General features: G+C 46.2%; 1 protein-coding gene across 1 annotated transcript in view; it reads right to left on the bottom strand.

Annotated features, from left to right (window-relative positions):
* The window catches only part of LOC306935035 (receptor-interacting serine/threonine-protein kinase 3-like), a gene marked incomplete at both ends in the record, with an annotated part of 90,758 nt that extends 81,477 nt beyond the window's left edge, over window positions 1–9,281 (bottom strand). Inside the window, 2 exons of the mRNA XM_079517856.1 lie at window positions 4,892–5,063; window positions 9,118–9,281. Of these exons, the coding sequence (XP_079373982.1) occupies window positions 4,892–5,063; window positions 9,118–9,281 (336 nt within the window). The remainder of the gene's footprint in view (window positions 1–4,891; window positions 5,064–9,117) is intronic.
* Window positions 9,282–25,982: the final 16,701 nt, after the last annotated feature.

The raw sequence follows: 25,982 nt of genomic DNA, 5'->3' as shown, positions 1-25,982 counted from the left end.
CAAAATACATCTCATTTCTTCCATCCCAGCAAAATACAAATTACAAAATACAAAAAAGTATTTCAAATACGTATTTCAAATCCCATCTCTGCACGTACACACACATACACACACACGTACACACACACGCACATACACACACGCACACACACGCACACACAAGCAAACACGCACACACACGCACACACACGCACACACACACACACACACACACACAAATGCACACACGTACACACACACACACACACACACACACACCCTAGTGTTAAAGGGTTGACCGTTGACCGAGTGTTGCGCCACCAGCGTCTCTCCTGGAGGTCATTATTCTTTTCCATGTCGTCAGCCAGTTCCCTCTTTATCAGTACAATAAGCATTTTATATGTATTTACTGTCGCTTATCGACCTGTTCTTTATCAGTACAATAAGCATTTTATATGTCTTTACTGTCGCTTATCGACCTGTTCTTTAACAGTACAATAAGCATTGAAATACGTATTTGAAATACTTTTTTGTATTTTGTAATTTGTATTTTGCTGGGATGGAAGAAATGAGATGTATTTTGTATCTAAATACTTTCAGATCTAGTATTTTCTGTATTTCAAATACATAAAATGCTCTTTTTTGTTTTAATGTAATTTTATTCTCAAATGTTAAAAATTTACACAGCCTCAGGTTTAAACTGTAGGGGCAAAACACATGCACCCACACACACAACACAACACAGTGTGTGATGTCACTTCTGATTGGCTTACACTCAAATTGAACCACAAATGAGAGGCAGAGTAGGGCGGGCCTTGAGGTGAGACTTTACCTCACATCTCCAAGTTCAAACACTTCAACCACGGCTAATACTAAATAATTTTCGCTCCTATATGAAAATGAAAATGTTACCAAACCACCAACCACTAAGACTTGACTAAATGTTACCAAACCACCAACAACCACTAAGACTTGACTAAATGTTACCAAACCACCAACAACCACTAAGACTTGACTAAATGTTACCAAACCACCAACAACCACTAAGACTTGACTAAATGTTACCAAACCACCAACAACCACTAAGACTTGACTAAATGTTACCAAACCACCAACAACCACTAAGACTTGACTAAATGTTACCAAACCACCAACAACCACTAAGACTTGACTAAGACGTGAATCCCATGACTCCTTCAAAACCGCTCTCAAAGGGCACCTACGGACGGCTGCGATTCCAAACTGGCCCCCGTAAATAAAATATGAATCCCCCCCCCCACCCTCACTGTGTATGTTTCCTTTCCCTTTTACCTCCTTACATGATTTCCTGTTTTTTGTATATTTGTTTGTCTCTAAATGTTGTGATGAATTGAACATGGTGGACCGTGTTGTAAACCAGTGTAATGCTGTATCAGTGTGTCGACCAACAGTAACAGTCTCTGTATTGAGTTGTGCTTTTATTGTGAAATGAACCCATTCTGCAAACTGTTAATAAATACTTCAATCAATCAATCAATCAATCAATCAATCAATCAATCAATCAATCAAAGACTCAGTGACAGATAGCCTATAAACTGCGTCGCTCGCTTTGTAGTTTTGTATTTAGACAGCATTTCATGTAAACATATCACTATAGTATATATGCATAGTTTAATTATATACTGTAGACATTCCAATGTTAGGTTCTTAGCTTACGTATGATTCATGATTCATGATAACTATTTCTTTATGTATATGACGTGCCATGTTTGTTGTTCTTGCTTAATGTAAATCACTCTGGATTAAAAGCGTCTGATAAATGCCGACATTGTAAATTGTAACTTTTATAGCTGCTGTGAGCGAAGCATAAGCTGTCCATTCAACAGGTGTAGACCACCAGACCATTCAGACCCCCAGGTGTAGACCACCAGGTGTAGACCACCAGGTGTAGACCCATTCAGACCACCAGGTGTAGACCACCAGGTGTAGACCACCAGGTGTAGACCCATTCAGACCACCAGGTGTAGACCACCAGGTGTAGACCCATTCAGACCACCAGGTGTAGACCACCAGGTGTAGACCCATTCAGACCACCAGGTGTAGACCACCAGGTGTAGACCCATTCAGACCACCAGGTGTAGACCACCAGGTGTAGACCCATTCAGACCACCAGGTGTAGACCACCAGGTGTAGACCCATTCAGACCACCAGGTGTAGACCACCAGGTGTAGACCCATTCAGACCACCAGGTGTAGACCACCAGGTGTAGACCACCAGGTGTAGACCCATTCAGACCACCAGGTGTAGACCCATTCAGACCACCAGGTGTAGACCACCAGGTGTAGACCCATTCAGACAACCAGGTGTAGACCACCAGGTGTAGACCACCAGGTGTAGACCCATTCAGACCACCAGGTGTAGACCCATTCAGACCACCAGGTGTAGACCACCAGGTGTAGACCCATTCAGACCACCAGGTGTAGACCACCAGGTGTAGACCCATTCAGACCACCAGGTGTAGACCACCAGGTGTAGACTCATTCAGACCACCAGGTGTAGACCACCAGGTGTAGACCACCAGGTGTAGACCCATTCAGACCACCAGTAGGCTCACCTTGGCATTCAGTCCTGAGTCCAGGAGCACGTTGCCAGGCTTCAGGTCTCGGTGGATGAGGGGAGGAGTCAGACTGTGAAGGTAGTTCATGCCCAGAGCCACTTGGTGGACCAATCGAAACACCAGAGACCAGGGTGGGAGGTCCTTTAGTTTATTCTGGAGAGGGGGGGACAGAAACATTTCATTAGGGGCGGCATTAGCCTCGGAAACCCAGACGTTTTTATTTCCAGGGAAATAATTAACGTCTGGGTCTGAGTCAACTTCAATACGGCATAGAGTAGCGCAAACGTCGGTCTCTCTCTGCTGATTTCTGATCGTCAGGGGTGGGCAACTTTGACGATGGAGAGGGCCACTATATTTCCCCACTCACTCCAGAGGGCCACTATATTTCCACACTCACTCCAGAGGGCCACTATATTTCCACACTCACTCCAGAGGGCCACTATATTTCCACACTCACTCCAGAGGGCCACTATATTTCCACACTCACTCCAGAGGGCCACTATATTTCCACACTCACTCCAGAGGGCCACTATATTTCCACACTCACTCCAGAGGGCCGCTATAGTTCCACACTCACTCCAGAGGGCCGCTATAGTTCCACACTCACTCCAGAGGGCCGCTATAGTGCCACAATCACTCCAGAGGGCCGCTATAGTTCCACACTCACTCCAGAGGGCCGCTATAGTTCCACACTCACTCCAGAGGGCCGCTATATTTCCCCACTCACTCCAGAGGGCCACTATATTTCCACACTCACTCCAGAGGGCCACTATATTTCCACTCACTCCAGAGGGCCACTATATTTCCACACTCACTCCAGAGGGCCACTATAGTTCCACACTCACTCCAGAGGGCCACTATAGTTCCACACTCACTCCAGAGGGCCGCTATAGTTCCACACTCACTCCAGAGGGCCGCTATAGTTCCACACTCACTCCAGAGGGCCGCTATAGTTCCACACTCACTCCAGAGGGCCGCTATAGTTCCACACTCACTCCAGAGGGCCGCTATAGTTCCACACTCACTCCAGAGGGCCGCTATAGTTCCACACTCACTCCAGAGGGCCACTATAGTTCCACACTCACTCCAGAGGGCCGCTATAGTTCCACACTCACTCCAGAGGGCCACTATAGTTCCACACTCACTCCAGAGGGCCGCTATAGTTCCACACTCACTCCAGAGGGCCACTATAGTTCCACACTCACTCCAGAGGGTCACTATAGTTCCACTCTCACTCCAGAGGGCCACTATAGTTCCACACTCACTCCAGAGGGCCACTATAGTTCCACACTCACTCCAGAGAGCCACTATAGTTCCACACTCACTCCAGAGGGCCACATTGCATATTACTGTCGTAGCAAAAAATAGCCGACCTACAAGCTCAAAACGCGTCGCACTGCGACGCGTTTTGCTATTTTTGGATTGGATTCCTGAAAAGTAACCTTTTTATTTCCATTTCAAATGCATTTAGTTATAGTTATGTTAACTTTATGAACTAAATACAAATACAAATACATTGCACATAAAAAGAACTATGGTGGGGGCCGCATGTGGCCCCCGGGCCGCCAGTTGCCCATGTGTCGTCTGCACCGTTGTTAAATTGACGCAGAACACACACGCACACACACACACACACACACACACACACACACACACACACACACACACACACACACACACACACACACACACACACACACACACACACACACACACACACATGCACAATCCTCTCTCTCTCTGTCGCTCTAATGAATTAGTCTCATGTCACGCAGCTGATTCTGCCAGGAGAGCTGCCTCTGCCATAGAAAGCCTAGGGCGGCAGTGGTTCAACGGTACGTTCCCGGTTCGAACCCGGGGTCCGCAGCCCTCAGTCCTAAATGGGTTAAAGTCCATAGACTTTGCTGCCATTATGACGTAATCTTCACACGCCACGTATTGGAGGAGCCAATCAAAACATCTGACCTGTAAGGAGACCCTCCATGATCAGACCATCAGACTGACCTGTAAGGAGACCCTCCCTCATGACCAGACCATCAGACTGACCTGTAAGGAGACCCTCCATGACCAGACCATCAGACTGACCTGTAAGGAGACCCTCCATGACCAGACCATCAGACTGACCTGTAAGGAGACCCTCCATGACCAGACCATCAGACTGACCTGTAAGGAGTCCAGAGACCCTCCCTCCATCATGACCAGACCATCATACTGACCTATAAGGAGTCCAGAGACCCTCTCTCCATGACCAGACCATCAGACTGACCTGTAGGGAGTCCAGAGACCCTCCCTCCATGACCAAACCATCGGACTGACCTGTAGGGAGTCCAGAGCCCCTCTCTCCATCAGCTCCATGACCAGACCAACACTGATGACGTTGTTAGAGGGTCTGCAGCCCCTGAAGACCCCCCATACCCTGATGACGTAGGGGCTCTCTGCCCGTCGCATCAGGTCAGCCTCACCAAGCAGGTCCTTATCTGAGAACGATCTGAACATGACATGAGATACGTGTCACTTCCCTCTATGATGAATTGAACAAGGTGGACCCTCTTGTAAACAAGTGTAGTGCTTTATGGTGTCGTCCACTCACAGTTAACAGTCTTTGTATTGAGTTGTGCTTGAAATGTACTGTTAATAAATACAATCAATCAATCAATCAATCAATCAATCAATCAATCAATCAATCAATGTCAGTCTGCCCCCCCCCCCTCTCTCTCTCTCTCTCTCTCTCTCTCTCTCTCTCTCTCTCTCTCTCTCTCTCTCTCTCTCTCTCTCTCTCTCTCTCTCTCTCAGAGTGTCACAGTATCAGGTACAACTCAGATAATAAAATAATGTAATTATTACCAGAATGTGTGTCATAGTTACATCCACACCAGTGGTTCGATCTATACATAGCACCAACACTTCCATCACAATTGTACTGTTGAACTTGATTGAATCTAATCCAATCACAGGCATTTACCCCCCCCCCCCCCCCCCCCCCATTGCATTGACAGAAATACATGTTCATTGTCTTTAAGATATGTTGTATTTTCCATGCCCAAATATATGCAGAGCCCGTATTGTCTCTGTGTGAGTGCAGAGCCCGTATTGTCTCTGTGTGAGTGCAGAGCCCGTATTGTCTCTGTGTGAGTGCAGAGCCCATATTGTCTCTGTGTGAGTTCAGAGCCCGTATTGTCTCTGTGTGAGTGCAGAGCCTATATTGTCTCTGTGTGAGTGCAGAGCCCGTATTGTCTCTGTGTGAGTGCAGAGCCCGTATTGTCTCTGTGTGAGTGCAGAGCCCATATTGTCTCTGTGTGAGTGCAGAGCCCATATTGTCTCTGTGTGAGTGCAGAGCCCGTATTGTCTCTGTGTGAGTGCAGAGCCCGTATTGTCTCTGTGTGAGTGCAGAGCCCGTATTGTCTCTGTGTGAGTGCAGAGCCCGTATTGTCTCTGTGTGAGTGCAGAGCCCGTATTGTCTCTGTGTGAGTGCAACTGAAGTGGAGATTCTTTGTCCCAGGTATGAGGAAAACTAATTTTGAGATAACGGCCTTTAAACATTTCTATTGTAAAATTCCAAAACGTTTTATTTGAAGCCACTATTTTGAGACAGAATATCTCATCCAAACCTTGGCAACGACATATCATGCCATATATCATCTGGACTTCGAGCTGACTGTGGTTCGATCCAAATACGGTCACTTCCTTTGTACCAGCAACCAATCATGAAAATAGAGAGGGTGGATTTTCACGCAGCAAAACGAGCTGCCATTGGCTAAAATAAAATACTAAAATATACATCTATGTGCATTTTTAATGTTTATTTTGCATTAGCAAAATAGCACAAAATCTCAAAATTGAAAAATGATGATTTAATTTTGTTTTAAAATGCTAATTCTGGTCATACTGTAGTGTAGCCTATAGGGGATATTTATCATGTTATTTTAACAGGCTTAAAAACACAGAAAGGACAATGAGAGAGCTTTACAACAGGAAGACAACTATTAGGGCATTTGAACCCTGATGCCTGTCAGTCACAATGTGGGACAGACAGGGTCTCAATGTGAACACTGATGCCTGTCAGTCACAATGTGGGACAGACAGGGTCTCAATGTGAACACTGATGCCTGTCAGTCACAATGTGGGACAGACAGGGTCTCAATGTGAACACTGATGCCTGTCAGTCACAATGTGGGACAGACAGGGTCTCAATGTGAACACTGATGCCTGTCAGTCACAATGTGGGACAGACAGGGTCTCAATGTGAACACTGATGCCTGTCAGTCACAATGTGGGACAGACAGGGTCTCAATGTGAACACTGATGCCTGTCAGTCACAATGTAGGACAGACAGGGTCTCAATGTGAACACTGATGCCTGTCAGTCACAATGTGGGACAGGGTCTCAATGTGAACACTGATGCCTGTCAGTCACAATGTGGGACAGACAGGGTCTCAATGTGAACACTGATGCCTGTCAGTCACAATGTGGGACAGGGTCTCAATGTGAACACTGATGCCTGTCAGTCACAATGTGGGACAGGGTCTCAATGTGAACACTGATGCCTGTCAGTCACAATGTGGGACAGACAGGGTCTCAATGTGAACACTGATGCCTGTCAGTCACAATGTGGGACAGACAGGGTCTCAATGTGAACACTGATGCCTGTCAGTCACAATGTGGGACAGACAGGGTCTCAATGTGAACACTGATGCCTGTCAGTCACGATGTGGGACAGACAGGGTCTCAATGTGAACACTGATGCCTGTCAGTCACAATGTGGGACAGGGTCTCAATGTGAACACTGATGCCTGTCAGTCACAATGTGGGACAGACAGGGTCTCAATGTGAACACTGATGCCTGTCAGTCACAATGTGGGACAGACAGGGTCTCAATGTGAACACTGATGCCTGTCAGTCACAATGTGGGACAGACAGGGTCTCAATGTGAACACTGATGCCTGTCAGTCACAATGTGGGACCAGGTCTCAATGTGAACACTGATGCCTGTCAGTCACAATGTGGGACAGACAGGGTCTCAATGTGAACACTGATGCCTGTCAGTCACAATGTGGGACAGACAGGGTCTCAATGTGAACACTGATGCCTGTCAGTCACAATGTGGGACAGGGTCTCAATGTGAACACTGATGCCTGTCAGTCACAATGTGGGACAGACAGGGTCTCAATGTGAACACTGATGCCTGTCAGTCACAATGTGGGACAGGGTCTCAATGTGAACACTGATGCCTGTCAGTCACAATGTGGGACAGGGTCTCAATGTGAACACTGATGCCTGTCAGTCACAATGTGGGACAGACAGGGTCTCAATGTGAACACTGATGCCTGTCAGTCACAATGTGGGACAGACAGGGTCTCAATGTGAACACTGATGCCTGTCAGTCCCAATGTGGGACAGGGTCTCAATGTGAACACTGATGCCTGTCAGTCACAATGTGGGACAGACAGGGTCTCAATGTGAACACTGATGCCTGTCAGTCACAATGTGGGACAGACAGGGTCTCAATTTGAACACTGATGCCTGTCAGTCACAATGTGGGACAGACAGGGTCTCAATGTGAACACTGATGCCTGTCAGTCACAATGTGGGACAGACAGGGTCTCAATGTGAACACTGATGCCTGTCAGTCACAATGTGGGACAGACAGGGTCTCAATGTGAACACTGATGCCTGTCAGTCACAATGTGGGACAGACAGGGTCTCAATGTGAACACTGATGCCTGTCAGTCACAATGTGGGACAGACAGGGTCTCAATTTGAACCCTGATGCCTGTCAGTCACAATGTGGGACAGACAGGGTCTCAATGTGAACACTGATGCCTGTCAGTCACAATGTGGGACAGACAGGGTCTCAATGTGAACACTGATGCCTGTCAGTCACAATGTGGGACAGACAGGGTCTCAATGTGAACACTGATGCCTGTCAGTCACAATGTGGGACAGACAGGGTCTCAATGTGAACACTGATGCCTGTCAGTCACAATGTGGGACAGACAGGGTCTCAATGTGAACACTGATGCCTGTCAGTCACAATGTGGGACAGACAGGGTCTCAATTTGAACCCTGATGCCTGTCAGTCACAATGTGGGACAGACAGGGTCTCAATGTGAACACTGCCTGTCAGTCACAATGTGGGACAGACAGGGTCTCAATGTGAACACTGATGCCTGTCAGTCACAATGTGGGACAGACAGGGTCTCAATGTGAACACTGATGCCTGTCAGTCACAATGTGGGACAGACAGGGTCTCAATGTGAACACTGATGCCTGTCAGTCACAATGTGGGACAGACAGGGTCTCAATGTGAACACTGATGCCTGTCAGTCACAATGTGGGACAGACAGGGTCTCAATGTGAACACTGATGCCTGTCAGTCACAATGTGGGACAGACAGGGTCTCAATTTGTGGGACAGCTAAAAAGTCTTGGGAATGTCTTCATACCAGTGGTATCATGACATACTGTCAGGCTTCATTAGAATCTATGTTAGTGTAATCATTTGAAAATAATTTAATATAAGCCTCAGTAACGTCCTCCACTCACCCGTTGTCCAGACATAGGAGTTTTACGGCCACGTCCAATCTCCACTGAACATGCCTGGTCTTGAAGACTTGACCGAATCCTCCTGCACCAATCACCTTCCAGCTGCGATCCAGACTCTCTGCACCAATCACTGCCAGCGCTGCAGGGGGGCTGGACTGTGCCATTGTCCACTGGAGAGAGGGGGGGGGGGGGGGAGGAGGAGAGAGTTACACTGATAGCTGGACTGTATGAATATATGAACATTGGAACGTTAATTATGAATCGAGTGTGAAAAACCGTACCTAAATTGTACACAAAGACAATGATTTATTGTATTACACATTTTGAAATATGCAAATTTGGCATTATAGGAAAATATGCAAAAAATAGAAAATATGAAAAAGCTACTACTGTGGAAGGGTTATCATAATAATGATAACCCATTTAATTAATATATTATACTAATGTACTTATATTGATCCTATAAACAATTTAATATAAGTCTAGTTTTGCAATTCATAATTAAGGTTCCAATTTTGTAGCTCTGGCTCACGGACGAAGAACCAAGAACCAAATGGACCCTCACGGGTCTGTGACTCTGAGAGTGTTACCAAATGGACCCTTACAGGTCTGTGACTCTGAGAGTGTTACCAAATGGACCCTCACGGGTCTGTGACTCTGAGAGTGTTACCAAATGGACCCTCACGGGTCTGTGACTCTGAGAGTGTTACCAAATGGGGTCTGTGACTCTGAGAGTGTTACCAAATGGACCCTTACAGGTCTGTGACTCTGAGAGTGTTACCAAATGGACCCTCACGGGTCTGTGACTCTGAGAGTGTTACCAAATGGACCCTTACGGGTCTGTGACTCTGAGAGTGTTACCAAATGGACCCTTACAGGTCTGTGACTCTGAGAGTGTTACCAAATGGACCCTCACGGGTCTGTGACTCTGAGAGTGTTACCAAATGGACCCTTACAGGTCTGTGACTCTGAGAGTGTTACCAAATGGACCCTTACAGGTCTGTGACTCTGAGAGTGTTACCAAATGGACCCTCACGGGTCTGTGACTCTGAGAGTGTTACCAAATGGACCCTTACAGGTCTGTGACTCTGAGAGTGTTACCAAATGGACCCTCACGGGTCTGTGACTCTGAGAGTGTTACCAAATGGACCCTTACGGGTCTGTGACTCTGAGAGTGTTACCAAATGGACCCTTACGGGTCTGTGACTCTGAGAGTGTAACACATGGAACCAAATGGACCCTTACGGGTCTGTGACTGTCAGAGTTAAAGGACTATAATAATATAGAAATCGCCATAATATTTTGTAAAATAATACATATTTAGCCCCATGTTCGAATGCCCCCGCCGGCCCCGCCCCCTGTCAAAAATAGCTAAAATCCCTAAAACGAATAGAAATAATAAAAAATAAATAACAAAAAAAAAAAAAAAACAACACTCATCTTTCACTCTGTAATAACAACCTAAAACATGAACCTTGAAAAAGACTAAAGTTGTCCTTTAAGGAGGTCCTTGCTAATAAAACATGTTATTCCTGCTAGTGCTAATCTGTCATGTTGTGTCTCATAAAGTTAATTAATTATATCGGATATCGATATCGGCCAAAATGTCTCATCGGCACCCCTATATAACCTCATTGAACAACATTATTATATTGTGTGATTTTATGGGTTTCAAATAAAAAGCGTTCGTACCTGTGTGACGTCCAGACCTCTCTCCTGTGTGACGAGTCCAGACCTCTCTCCTGCCGCGTGTAGAATCTCAGAGTGTCACAGTATCAGCTATAACTAGATACAGATAATAAAATGATTTAATTATTACCAGAATGTGTCATATAGTTACATCCACACAGCATCAGAGAATCACAGCATACTGTCAGCAACAACTTGATGCAGATAATAAAATGATTCAATCATTACCAGAATCCGGTGAGGTGTTTCCAAACGCACCCCTGATGTGTTCTCCTGTGAGGGTCGAAGGTCATCTTTATTGTTCTGCTATCTTCTCATACTCATGTACAGTTCAGCTGTACAAGACACACGCACGCACGCACGCACGCACGCACGCACGCACGCACGCACGCACGCACGCACGCACGCACGCACGCACGCACGCACGCACGCACGCACGCACGCACACACACACACACACACACACACACACACACACACACACACACACACACACACACACACACACACACACACACACACACACACACACACACACACACACACACACACACACACACACACACACACACACACACACACACAGGGTGTGTGTGTGTGTGTGTGTGTGTGTGTGTGTGTGTGTGTGGGGAACTGCCCGTTAGTCCGAACATGCATTAAGGTTGGCGAACATGCCCTGCTCCCGTGCTTGAGAGAGAGAGATGTATGATTCCTATTTCCGTCAGCCATACTGAAATCAATCTCACAGACTCATGTATTCACTTGAAGTTTTATTTTAGTTCTTGTGTGCAGCCATGCTGTTCTTTCTCCATGGACTCATCTGAGTGAGCGGGCAAAATCACCGTCTCACACAATATACATCAGAGGTTAACACCCACAATACAAGTGCAACACAAAGGATTGGCCACAGGCCGCACAACACAACACATGAGAACACACAATCCCAACACCCCCACTTGTTCTCATCATAACAAACCAAATAAAACTGTTCACAAAAAAAAACTATTTCTTAATTACCAAAGAACCAATTTTTGAATTTGATAATTCTGACTCTTGCTACAGGCTTTGTTAATATGTCTGCAACCATGTCTTCTGATGGACAATAGATTAGATCTATTTTACCTTCACTTAGAGTAGTACGGATGAAATGATACTTCACATCAATGTGTTTGGACCTCTGCCTATTTACAGGGTTCTTACTCAGTGCAATGGCACCCTGATTGTCTCCATGGATGTTGGTGCCACTGTAATCTCTATTATCCATACCACTTAGTAGTTGACTTAGATACAGGCTTTCCTGAGTTGTGGCTGCTAAGCCCATGTATTCAGCCTCACATGTCGATAGTGCCACTGTAGCCTGTTTCTTTGATTTCCATGAAATAGCAGGGCCTTGTTTTGTCATGCTAAAACAGTAACCTGTAGTGCTTCGCCTATCTTCGACTGAAGATGCCCAATCTGAATCACTGAATGCTATTAGGTTCAAGTCCTCATCACTTTTCTTAAAGCATAGCTCATAGTCAATAGTACCCTTTAGGTATCTCAAAACGTGTTTAGCAGCCACCAGGTTTTCTGCTTTTGGATTTGCCAATGTTTGTGACAGCCTACTGACAATCCAACTAATATCTGGTCTGGTACAAGTCATGGCATAAATCAGACTGCCTACTATCTCACGGTATTCTCTTGGGTTCACAAGTGTATTGCTGTTGTCTTCATGCTGACACACTCTACTTTTGGCTCACATGGGGTATATCTAGCTTTGCAGTCTGACATCCCGAACCTTTCAAGCATTTTTAGGATGTACCTTCTTTGATTCATTATGATTTTCTCTTCATTTTGTTCAAACTTTATCATTGCTGCTTGCTGCGATTATAAGATCATCCACCCATATGATTACAAGGATTTACTCATGATGTCCGATCTGGCTCGCTGATAACAAACTATCTTTACACCTGGGAAAAACTGAATCCATTCTCTTTGGCTCTATTAGTAATCTCAGCAAGGCAAATGGCTTCTTGGTTAGAGTGGGTGACAATGTTATCACACGTAAAGATGAAATTACCTACCTAGGTTCCATCCTGGAGGCTAATCTTTCCGGTGATAAAATGGCCACCAACGTAATCAAAAAAGTCAACCATAGAACAAGATTCCTCTACAGGATCTCCTCACTGGTCAACAAAAACACCTTGAAGACCTTAACAGGAGCCCTTGTACAGGGTTTCTTTGACTATGCATGCACCTCCTGGTACCACAGCACCTCAAAGGCCCTTAAAACCAGGCTCCAGACTTCCCAAAACAAACTGGTCAGGCTCCTACTTGATCTAGCCCCCCGAACCCACCTCACCCCTGCCCACTTCGACAGGCTGGAATGGCTTAGGGTCGACGACAGAGTACAGCATCTTGCAATGGGTCTGGTCCACAAGATTCGATACACCACCAAGATACCCAGGTACCTGTCTAGATACTTCCTTAATGTTAACGAAGTCCACACCCACAACACCAGAGGGAGTGCAACGAACCATGTACAACCCAGATTCGGCACAAACAAGGGACTAAATTCTTTTCGCTCCTATGCCACCAAAATGTGGAACGCCCTACCAACTGTCATTAAGACATGCGAATCCCTTGACTCCTTCAAAACCGCTCTCAAAGGGCACCTACGGATGGCTGCAATTCGAAACTGGCCCCCGTAAAATCTGAATCCCCCCCCCCCCCCCGCCCCCCCCTTCTTTCCCCTCACTGTATATATTTCTTTTCCCTTTTTACCTCCTTTTTGATGAATTCCTGTTCTGTCTATAGAAGTGTCTATTTGTACGTCTCTAAATGTTTTGATGATTTGAACATGGTGGACCCTGTTGGAAACAAGTGTAATGCTTAATTGGGTCGTCCACTCACAGTTAACAGCCTTTGTATTGAGTTTGTGCTTGAAATGTACTGTAATTCTGCAAACTGTTAATAAATTCTTCAATCAATCAATCAATCTGCTTCCTATACACACAGTGGTCAGACATATTTCTCACAAAGTTATCTTGTTCAAGATGATCATTTAGAAGTTTGTACCAATTTCTTCCTGATTGTTTCAGGCCATAAAGGGATTTCTTCAACTTGCACACCATTTTTTCTCCCTTTTCAGATGTTTTATCAAAACCCTCGGGTTGTTCCAAGTAAATTTCTTCCTCTATGGGAGCATGTAAGTAAGCAGTCTTCACGTCCATTTGATGAACAATGAGGTCATCTTGGACTGCTATTTGCATTAGTGCCCGTACTGATGTAATGCTTGCTGTTGGAGCAAACGTCTCATTATAATCAATACCTTCTGTCTGGTTGTAACCTTTAGCAACGTATCTAGCTTTAAAGACATTTCCCTTTTCAGCATTTTCTTTAAGGGCATAAACCCATTTCCCCCCCACTACATTCCTACCCACAGGTAAAGAAGTCAGTTCAAATGTGTCATTTTCTTTAAGTGAGTCGACCTCTTCGTTCATGGCACGTTGCCATTCGGGCGCCTCTGGTGACTGCAGGGCTTCCTTATAGGTCTGGGGCACTCCACATATTGCCCTGCAACAATAATCAACACTTGCATTTGACACATCTCTATCATCAAGGTCTGATATGTAATCCTCCAAGTATTTGGGGGGTTTCTTTTCTCTTCTGGGGTAGCGTTGGTTTTGATTGTGACCAGTTTCTGTAATTTCACCATTTTGTGACCCATCTGTTTCTGCCTGTTTTTCTTCTAGGCTTTGATTCTCTAGGTTTGCTTCTATCTGCTGTAACTCAGTGTCACTTCCATTTTTAGGCTTTCTATTTGTGTATTCCTGGACCGGCTCAGTCTCATAATCATCAGTTTGTGTTTGTTGTTCCACACTATTCTTTTTGATGAATTTCACCAGCCTATGTTTTGACACCTTTGCTGTATGTGGATTGTAGACCAGATAGGCTGGACTGTTCTTACTGTATCCCACAAATATTCCCTTTTCACACCTGGGATCCAATTTCTTGTGAACATGTTTGTATGCATAACATTCAGACCCAAAAACCCACATGTTTGCTAGATTTGGTTTTCTTCCTGTTAACATGAAGTATGGAGTATTATTAACTCTATCGTTGTAGCATCTGTTATGAGCTGCACTCTGAACTGCATAAGGCCACAATATTTTTGGCAATCCGCTTTCTAATAAAAGGCACCTTCCCATTTCAAAAAGGGTTCTCCACTGTCTCTCAGCAGTACCATTTTGGTGTGGAGAATGGGGACATGATGTTTCATGTCTTATACCTCCATCTCTTAAAAGGGACTGGAAAGCTTCACCTGTGTATTCTCCTCCACCATCTGATCTCATGCATTTTACTGAACCAAAAGGTGCACTGTCTGATAGGAATTTCTTTGTGGCTTGTGTTGCGTCACTTTTATTTTTAATGAAATAAACAGCCTCAGCCCTCATTTATATTATTATATGCGTGTTCACCGTGTTGAGTTTGCAGATCTCCGCACGCCACTCACCTGACAACAGCGCAACACCAGTCCTCCGGCTCCACATCCATAAAATAAATATAGGCTATAGTTTCACAAGTGCCTATGCAGCCTATGCACAACCAATTGTTTTAATTCAAAGGGGTATAGGCCTATACGGTATTCTGTGAAATGTTTATTGTCATCCGTGTATCTACAAGCTCCAAGTGTTGCATCACAGCGCTTTGTGAGCTTAATTGCAGATCATCCATTTTCGGTGCGCAGGTCCTCACTGCCTCAGCGCAACCACAAAGTTGATATTTAAATCGTGCTATACTCGGGCAATCTTCAACCGATTGTTCTAATTCCAAATGGCCTATAATCCGTGAAGTGTAAATTTTCATTGGGTGTATAATTCATGTTTTTTATATGCTTTTATTAAATTATATGGAGTGAGATGCTAACATCGGCATATAATGCTCAAGCACAGTTCACGTGCACTAGCTGCATGTAGTGGTTACACATGTGTGTTGATACGCTCCCTCTTACAATTAAATCAAAATGCATTGCCTGCAATGTTTATTGTTTACCATACTAAAAAAAGATGACTGCATGTTTGGTGGCGAGCCTTTCCAAAAAAACAATTAGCCTACTCCATTCATATACTATTACTGCGCCATGGCGCAGCAAAATGAAGACACATGGAGTTATAATAGCTGCATTTTCCTAAATGTGCTGTCACGGGTAATCCAATAATTCTAAAATAAATATAAAACATATGGCAAGATGGCTGAAATTATCTAGATGATGCTAAAAATATTAATTTAATTACGACATTTTTATATTTAAAAAGGCTTTAGGAAAAACGGGGTTGCTTCTAAATTCATTCATGCAGGAGGCCTTATGACACGTAAGGCTGTGCTCTATCTAGGTATTCTATGTCTATGTTGTCGTGTTTGATGGCGTTTCCCAAAAAAGGACATGGTGTCTGATTCGCTGCCCATGCAGCCAATTATGCAGCAGACAGGCTTCTGTTTGCGGCCTAGAGGGCTACTGCGCGTGCCTAGAACTTTGCTCTTAAGAAGATGCGTAAGAAATCTGTATAGGAAATGCGGCCAATCATTGTCCTTTGATAAAAGGTGCTTAAATGCACGCACGTGCGTGCGTGCGTGCGTGCGTGGTTACAGGGTACAGTCCAATGGGATCACCTTGCGGTCTTGTTTCCATTCAGGTCCAGGGTATTCAATTCATAATCATGACATGAAAAATAACAACAAAATTCAAATCATCATGAAAAAAATGTGTGTGCGCTGTTCCTCATGCCACGCTGGAGCAGTCTCGTCCAATCAGCTCTCGGCGAGTCGTTCGCCCACGCCCACGCAGTGCTCTACACCAGCGGTTCCCAAAGTCTGATCCGGGGACCCCCAGGGGTCCTTGAGGGTCCCCTGGGGGTCCATGATAGTTATAGGAACCAAATGGACCCATATCTGTAGCTCTGAGAGTGTACAAATGGAACCAAACGCAGTTTTAAGGACATGTCACACCAATGCAACTCCTTGCAACAAAACAGTTTTAAGGACATGTCACACCAATGCAACTCCTTGCAACAAAACAGTTTTAAGGACATGTCACACCAATGCAACTCCTTGCAACAAAACAGTTTTAAGGACATGTCACACCAATGCAACTCCTTCAACAAAACAGTTTTAAGGACATGTCACACCAATGCAACTCCTTGCAACAAAACAGTTTTAAGGACATGTCACACCAATGCAACTCCTTCAACAAAACAGTTTTAAGGACATGTCACACCAATGCAACTCCTTGCAACAAAACAGTTTTAAGGACATGTCACACCAATGCAACTCCTTGCAACAAAACAGTTTTAAGGACATGTCACACCAATGCAACTCCTTGCAACAAAACAGTTTTAAGGACATGTCACACCAATGCAACTCCTTGCAACAAAACAGTTTTAAGGACATGTCACACCAATGCAACTCCTCGCAACAAAACAGTTTTAAGGACATGTCACACCAATGCAACTCCTTCAACATAACAGTTTTAAGGACATGTCACACCAATGCAACTCCTTCAACAAAACAGTTTTAAGGACATGTCACACCGATGCAACTCCTTGCAACAAAACAGTTTTAAGGACATGTCACACCAATGCAACTCCTTCAACAAAACAGTTTTAAGGACATGTCACACCAATGCAACTCCTTGCAACAAAACAGTTTTAAGGACATGTCACACCAATGCAACTCCTTCAACAAAACAGTTTTAAGGACATGTCACACCGATGCAACTCCTTGCAACAAAACAGTTTTAAGGACATGTCACACCAATGCAACTCCTTCAACAAAACAGTTTTAAGGACATGTCCCTGCCCTTATATCTACTCCCCCACCCTGCCCTTACATCTACTCCCCCACCCTGCCCTTACATCTACTCCCCCACCCTGCCCTTACATCTACTCCCCCACCCTGCCCTTACATCTACTCCCCCGCCCTGCCCTTACATCTACTCCCCCACCCTGCCCTTACATCTACTCCCCCACCCTGCCCTTACATCTACTCCCCCACCCTGCCCTTACATCTACTCCCCCACCCTGCCCTTACATCTACTCCCACACCCTGCCCTTACATCTACTCCCCCACCCTGCCCTTACATCTACTCCCCCGCCCTGCCCTTACATCTACTCCCCCGCCCTGCCCTTACATCTACTCCCCCACCCTGCCCTTACATCTACTCCCCCGCCCTGCCCTTACATCTACTCCCCCACCCTGCCCTTACATCTACTCCCCCGCCCTGCCCTTACATCTACTCCCCCGCCCTGCCCTTACATCTACTCCCCCACCCTGCCCTTACATCTACTCCCCCGCCCTGCCCTTACATCTACTCCCCCACCCTGCCCTTACATCTACTCCCCCGCCCTGCCCTTACATCTACTCCCCCGCCCTGCCCTTACATCTACTCCCCCACCCTGCCCTTACATCTACTCCCCCGCCCTGCCCTTACATCTACTCCCCCGCCCTGCCCTTACATCTACTCCCCCGCCCTGCCCTTACATCTACTCCCCCGCCCTGCCCTTACATCTACTCCCCCACCCTGCCCTTACATCTACTCCCCCTCCCTGCCCTTACATCTACTCCCCCACCCTGCCCTTACATCTACTCCCCCACCCTGCCCTTACATCTACTCCCCCACCCTGCCCTTACATCTACTCCCCCACCCTGCCCTTACATCTACTCCCCCGCCCTGCCCTTACATCTACTCCCCCACCCTGCCCTTACATCTACTCCCCCGCCCTGCCCTTACATCTACTCCCCCGCCCTGCCCTTACATCTACTCCCCCACCCTGCCCTTACATCTACTCCCCCGCCCTGCCCTTACATCTACTCCCCCACCCTGCCCTTACATCTACTCCCCCGCCCTGCCCTTACATCTACTCCCCCACCCTGCCCTTACATCTACTCCCCCGCCCTGCCCTTACATCTACTCCCCCACCCTGCCCTTACATCTACTCCCCCGCCCTGCCCTTACATCTACTCCCCCACCCTGCCCTTACATCTACTCCCCCTCCCTGCCCTTACATCTACTCCCCCACCCTGCCCTTACATCTACTCCCCCACCCTGCCCTTACATCTACTCCCCCACCCTGCCCTTACATCTACTCCCCCACCCTGCCCTTACATCTACTCCCCCGCCCTGCCCTTACATCTACTCCCCCACCCTGCCCTTACATCTACTCCCCCACCCTGCCCTTACATCTACTCCCCCACCCTGCCCTTACATCTACTCCCCCACCCTGCCCTTACATCTACTCCCCCACCCTGCCCTTACATCTACTCCCCCGCCCTGCCCTTACATCTACTCCCCCACCCTGCCCTTACATCTACTCCCCCGCCCTGCCCTTACATCTACTCCCCCACCCTGCCCTTACATCTACTCCCCCACCCTGCCCTTACATCTACTCCCCCACCCTGCCCTTACATCTACTCCCCCACCCTGCCCTTACATCTACTCCCCCACCCTGCCCTTACATCTACTCCCCCACCCTGCCCTTACATCTACTCCCCCACCCTGCCCTGACATCTACTCCCCCGCCCTGCCCTTACATCTACTCCCCCACCCTGCCCTTACATCTACTCCCCCGCCCTGCCCTTACATCTACTCCCCCACCCTGCCCTTACATCTACTCCCCCACCCTGCCCTTACATCTACTCCCCCGCCCTGCCCTGACATCTACTCCCCCGCCCTGCCCTTACATCTACTCCCCCGCCCTGCCCTGACATCTACTCCCCCGCCCTGCCCTTACATCTACTCCCCCGCCCTGCCCTTACATCTACTCCCCCGCCCTGCCCTGACATCTACTCCCCCGCCCTGCCCTTACATCTACTCCCCCACCCTGCCCTTACATCTACTCCCCCACCCTGCCCTTACATCTACTCCCCCACCCTGCCCTTACATCTACTCCCCCGCCCTGCCCTTACATCTACTCCCCCGCCCTGCCCTTACATCTACTCCCCCGCCCTGCCCTGACATCTACTCCCCCACCCTGCCCTTACATCTACTCCCCCACCCTGCCCTTACATCTACTCCCCCACCCTGCCCTTACATCTACTCCCCCGCCCTGCCCTTACATCTACTCCCCCGCCCTGCCCTGACATCTACTCCCCCACCCTTGGTCCAACATACAACATTAAAAACATTATCTTTAAATGTCATATTAGATATTATGTCTTTTACAAACAATTGATCCAGACGCAAACGTCACGCAAAATCTGGCACATACGTCCCGGACTGAGATTCTGTACGAGGACATATTTTCTGTACGCAGACACAAGATTTTGTGGCTTATAACAATAATTTGATGATGAATCATGTTGTTTACCCCAATGTCCAGTTGAACTAATAAATAATGAGTGTTCCACTTATTGTTTTTTAAGGTACTAGAGCACATCCGTCTTCCTCTCATCAGTCCCTCCTACCTTCCCACTGTGGTTCTGTGTCTGGATGTGGTGAAAGAACACGATGGCTGCCAGAGGTTCATCTCTGAGGCCAAGAAGGAGAGGCCCTACCGTCACACAGCACGCCCCCGCAGACCCACAGGTACCTATAGGGGCACACAGGTACCCACAGGTACCCTACTGTAACACAGCACGCCCCCGCAGGCCCACAGGTACCCACAGGTACCCACAGGTACCTATAGGTACCCACAGGTACCCTACTGTAACACAGCACGCCCCCGCAGGTACCCATAGGTACCCACATGTACCCTACTGTAACACAGCACACCCCCACAGGCCAACAGGTACCCACAGATACCCTGCTGAACACATGCATGTTAACACATTTTGTGCTTGGGTATATAAATATATATATTTATTTTTATTTTTATTTTTATTTTATTAAAAAAAAATCAAAACAATGATTTTTTTTTAAAAATACGTTGTGCCAAAGTTTGTGTTTTCGCCATTGAGAATGCATTTGGTGTTTAAATTAAATAACTCAGAAACTATAAAACATTAGTAAAAAGTTCCAGCATGTGTCTCCACAGTCAGCTGAATTATAAAAAATGTGAATGGATTTTCTAGGTGAAAGTGATTTTTGGTCAGTTTTGCGTGTTAAAACCACTCTACTCTGTCTCACTTTGTCCTTCTCTCCTGCTGGTTGCAGTGATAGTGACTGTGGGAGCAAAGTGTAACAGAGGTGGTTTTCACAAAGTGGAGAGCTTGGATCCCCTGAAGTACAACTGGAGGACTCTAGATCTAGGATATCTGCCGTTTAAAGCACATCAGTATGCTGTGGTCGCGTCAGGTGAGGATTACCATCAGAGTCAATCAACTCAGGACTGGATCCTAATTGTTGCACCAGAATTATATTTGGATGATGTCCTGAAGGGTACAATTTAAGCATTGGGCACTTTCACACCGGACATGTTTGGTTCGTTTAAAACGAACCATGGTCCGCTTACCCCTTTGGTTCGGTTGGTGTGAACGTGCATCCGAACTCTGGTGCGGATCAAAGAAACGAACCATGGTCCGTTAAAAAAGGCCGGACTCGGTTTGCTGCCAAACGAACCACGGTGCTGTTCGTTACTGGTGTGAATGCATTCGGACTTTATAGAGGACCAAATACAGGACGAGAGCCAAAATAGCCGTCGGGCGTCGGCAGTTGTGAGGCTGCATTAATAATTAGTTCTAAAAGCATGTCTTTTTTACGGTGATCACTATTGATATGACAGCTAGCTGTCTGATTTTAATAGTAGACATATATGTCGAGGCGCAGCGCAAATTTAATGGCAGCGTATGAGGTTCACATGCGCAGAAATAACAGATGTACAAGTTATCGACACGGAATGGTATGTACGGTATGGTACCCGATGTACGCTTGTAGATCTGTTTATTTTAAGCATGCGCCGCCGCCACCACGCAAAGTTATGACGAAGCCTGCGATGCGACCTCTTCTTTTTTTCACTATTTGGTTTACTTAACATGTCCACGTGTCATTTGTTTACATATTTGGTACGCTTTACCACAGTCCAGTGTGAACACCAAACGGATCAAAATGCAAATATTTGGTCCTTGGTCCTTGATCCGGACCTTCTAAGCGAACTTTGGGTGTGAAAACGGCCTATTCCATAGCTATAATTACAAGTTCAAAATCGGACGAAAAGTCACGCAACCTTGTCACAACTAAGTGTACAACTAAGTTAGTTGTAATATATATAAAAAAACTAGGACACCAGGTAAACATACACCTAACAACGGCCATCATGTTATCTAAATATCATGATAGTTTTTCGGCAAGCAGCAACAAGCAAAAGTGAGCAAACTATATCCAACATATACTGTCCCTCGACAGGATGCAAACCATAGTCCTAGAGTTATTGTTATTTATGTTATTGATTTTTCATTTATCAAGCCATTAAAACTAGAACCACATTTTCAAGCTATATAAGGCAACTTCAGAGTTTTTTTGCATTGCAACAATAATAGCTAGTTATAATAAGTGTACCATCACAATAACATTGAAGATGGAGAAAATAGAAGATACGTGAAGACATTTCAACTTGTGTATATTACAATCTTTATTTCTTTTAACAATCGAGGAATAACTGGTTTTAATTCTGCTCTTCTGCCACCATGCAGGCTCCACTCTGTATGTGGCTGGAGGACGGCGTGATGGTTCTGCCAGTAAGGAGACGTGGCGCTACGACGTTCACCATAAGTCATGGCTGAAGACGGCTCCCATGAAGACGGCCCGCTATGGCTTCAGTAAGACTGTCATTATGGCTTCAGTAAGACTGTCACTGTGGCTTCAGTAAGACTGTCACTGTGGCTTCAGTAAGACTGTCATTATGGCTTCAGTAAGACTGTCACTATGGCTTCAGTAAGACTGTCATTATGGCTTCAGTAAGACTGTCACTGTGGCTTCAGTAAGACTGTCACTGTGGCTTCAGTAAGACTGTCACTATGGCTTCAGTAAGACTGTCACTGTGGCTTCAGTAAGACTGTCACTATAGCTTCAGTAAGACTGTCACTGTGGCTTCAGTAAGACTGTCACTGTGGCTTCAGTAAGACTGTCACTGTGGCTTCAGTAAGACTGTCACTATGGCTTCAGTAAGACTGTCACTATGGCTTCAGTAAGACTGTCACTATGGCTTCAGTAAGACTGTCACTATGGCTTCAGTAAGACTGTCACTATGGCTTCAGTAAGACTGTCACTATGGCTTCAGTAAGACTGTCACTATGGCTTCAGTAAGACTGTCACTATGGCTTCAGTAAGACTGTCACTGTGGCTTCAGTAAGACTGTCACTGTGGCTTCAGTAAGACTGTCACTATGGCGTCAGTAAGACTTTCTCTATGGCTTCAGTAAGACTGACACTATGGCTTCAGTAAGACTGACACTATGGCTTCAGTAAGACTGTCACTGTGGCTTCAGTAAGACTGACACTATGGCTTCAGTAAGACTTTCACTATGGCTTCAGTAAGACTGTCACTATGGCTTCAGTAAGACTGTCACTATGGCGTCAGTAAGACTGTCACTATGGCTTCAGTAAGACTGACACTATGGCTTCAGTAAGACTGCCACTATGGCTTCAGTAAGACTGTCACTATGGCTTCAGTAAGACTGACACTATGGCTTCAGTAAGACTTTCACTATGGCTTCAGTAAGACTGACACTATGGCTTTAGTAAGACTGACACTATGGCTTCAGTAAGACTGTCACTATGGCTTCAGTAAGACTGTCACTATGGCTTCAGTAAGACTGACACTATGGCTTCAGTAAGACTGTCACTATGGCTTCAGTAAGACTGTCACTATGGCTTCAGTAAGACTGTCACTATGGCTTCAGTAAGACTGTCACTATGGCTTCAGTAAGACTGTCACTATGGCTTCAGTGAGACTGTCACTATGGCTTCAGTAAGACTGACACTATGGCTTCAGTAAGACTGTCACTATGGCTTCAGTAAGACTGTCACTATGGACTGTCACTATGGCTTCAGTACGACTGTCACTATGGCTTCAGTAAGACTGTCACTATGGCTTCAGTAAGACTGTCACTATGGCTTCAGTAAGACTGTCACTATGGCTTCAGCAAGACTGTCACTATGGCTTCAGCAAGACTGTCACTATGGCTTCAGTAAGACTGTCACTATGGACTGTCACTATGGCTTCAGTAAGACTGTCACTATGGCTTCAGTAAGACTGTCACTATGGCTTCAGTAAGACTGTCACTATGGACTGTCACTATGGCTTCAGTAAGACTGTCACTATGGCTTCAGTAAGACTGTCACTATGGCTTCAGTAAGACTGTCACTATGGCTTCAGTAAGACTGTCACTATGGCTTCAGTAAGACTGTCACTATGGCTTCAGTAAGACTGTCACTATGGCTTCAGTAAGACTGACACTATGGCTTCAGTAAGACTGTCACTATGGCTTCAGTAAGACTGTCACTATGGCTTCAGTAAGACTGTCACTATGGCTTCAGTAAGACTGTCACTATGGCTTCAGTAAGACTGTCACTATGGCTTCAGCAAGACTGTCACTATGGCTTCAGCAAGACTGTCACTATGGCTTCAGTAAGACTGTCACTATGGACTGTCACTATGGCTTCAGTAAGACTGTCACTATGGCTTCAGTAAGACTGTCACTGTGGCTTCAGTAAGACTGTCACTATGGCTTCAGTAAGACTGTCACTATGGCTTCAGTAAGACTGTCACTGTGGCTTCAGTAAGACTGTCGCTATGGCTTCAGTAAGACTGTCGCTATGGCTTCAGTAAGACTGGCGCTATGGCTTCAGTAAGACTGTCACTATGGCGTCAGTAAGACTGTCACTATGGCGTCAGTAAGACTGTCACTATGGCGTCAGTAAGACTGTCACTATGGCTTCAGTAAGACTGTCACTATGGCTTCAGTAAGACTGTCACTATGGCGTCAGTAAGACTGTCACTATGGCTTCAGTAAGACTGTCACTATGGCTTCAGTAAGACTCACTATGGCTTCAGTAAGACTGTCGCTATGGCTTCAGTAAGACTGTCGCTATGGTGTCAGTAAGACTGTCGCTATGGCTTCATTAAGACTGTCACTATGGCTTCAGTAAGACTGTCACGCTATGGTGTTCACTTCAACCACATTAACCCTGGAGTCTCTATTTCGGTTATATATCATAGGCAAAAATAATAATCATCATTTGCGGGATGAGCAGTGCTGCTAAGGGGGTATCGGGATCGGATCGGAAAAAAAGTGTATCGGGAGTGTGTATCCCTAGTTTGTTTGTTTTTCTCTCTGCCCAACCCCACCCAGGCCTGGTGGAGCTGGATGGATGTGTGTTCGCCGTGGGGGGCTCTGGGAGTGAGGAGAGTAAAGCCTCCATAGAGCGTTACGACCCCCACAACAACACCTGGACGCTCCTGAAGTGTGCCGTGCCCGAGGCTTATCGTGTCAAAGCTCTTGTCTCGTCTCCGCTTGTGGTCGCACGAGGAAGATGGCTCTATTTTATTGGTATGGAACGGGTTTATTCATGAGTAAGATGGCTCTATTTTATTGGTATGGACCAGGTTTATTCAACTTCAAGCATAAACGGTTTGAGTAAGGTCACGTTCACATCTTTACTTCGGTAGACTCGATGCGAACGGGTGGAGAAGTTGTCATCCGCAGCAATAAGGGCCTTTCTCTGCCCCACCCCTCTCCATTTATTTATATTGTGTTTTAGGATCCAAGATGGCCGCAGCACCAGGAGGCGTTATTATTTATCCCACCGCAGTTCTAGGAAAGCCCTGCTGTGATTGGCCAGTAGTCGTTGTGATTGACAGTTCTCGTTTTTGCGACCAGTCATTAGTCTTACAACTACAACCTATCTCAAACCCTCACCCTAAACCTAACCTCCCACGGGGCAGCACACCTAAACCTAACCTTAACCCATGTCTAACCAATGACTAGTCTAAACTAAGTATGCACCCCCCTAAACCTAACCCGAACGGCCTAACCTCAGTAAAACTATGCCTTCCCGGGAGCCAATCAGACACATGGTGAGGCGGGTCTACCCTAGAACGTTGGTGGGATTCATAATCACGCCACCAGGAGGGGGTGGGGTGGAGGTGAGCGGGTGGGGTCGACATATGCCCTTACTGGGCTGCATTCACACAATCAAGACCCCTGTCTTGTGTCTGTGCTTAATGGCGACTGTGGCTCAAGAGGTAGAGCAGGACGCAATAT

This window comes from Electrona antarctica (genome assembly GCF_951216825.1).
Source record: "Electrona antarctica genome assembly, chromosome: 13".
In the NCBI taxonomy this organism is placed as follows: domain Eukaryota; kingdom Metazoa; phylum Chordata; class Actinopteri; order Myctophiformes; family Myctophidae; genus Electrona; species Electrona antarctica.
The sequence above is the reverse complement of the archived record's forward strand: the minus strand, read 5'-3'. Positions and strand labels throughout refer to the sequence as shown.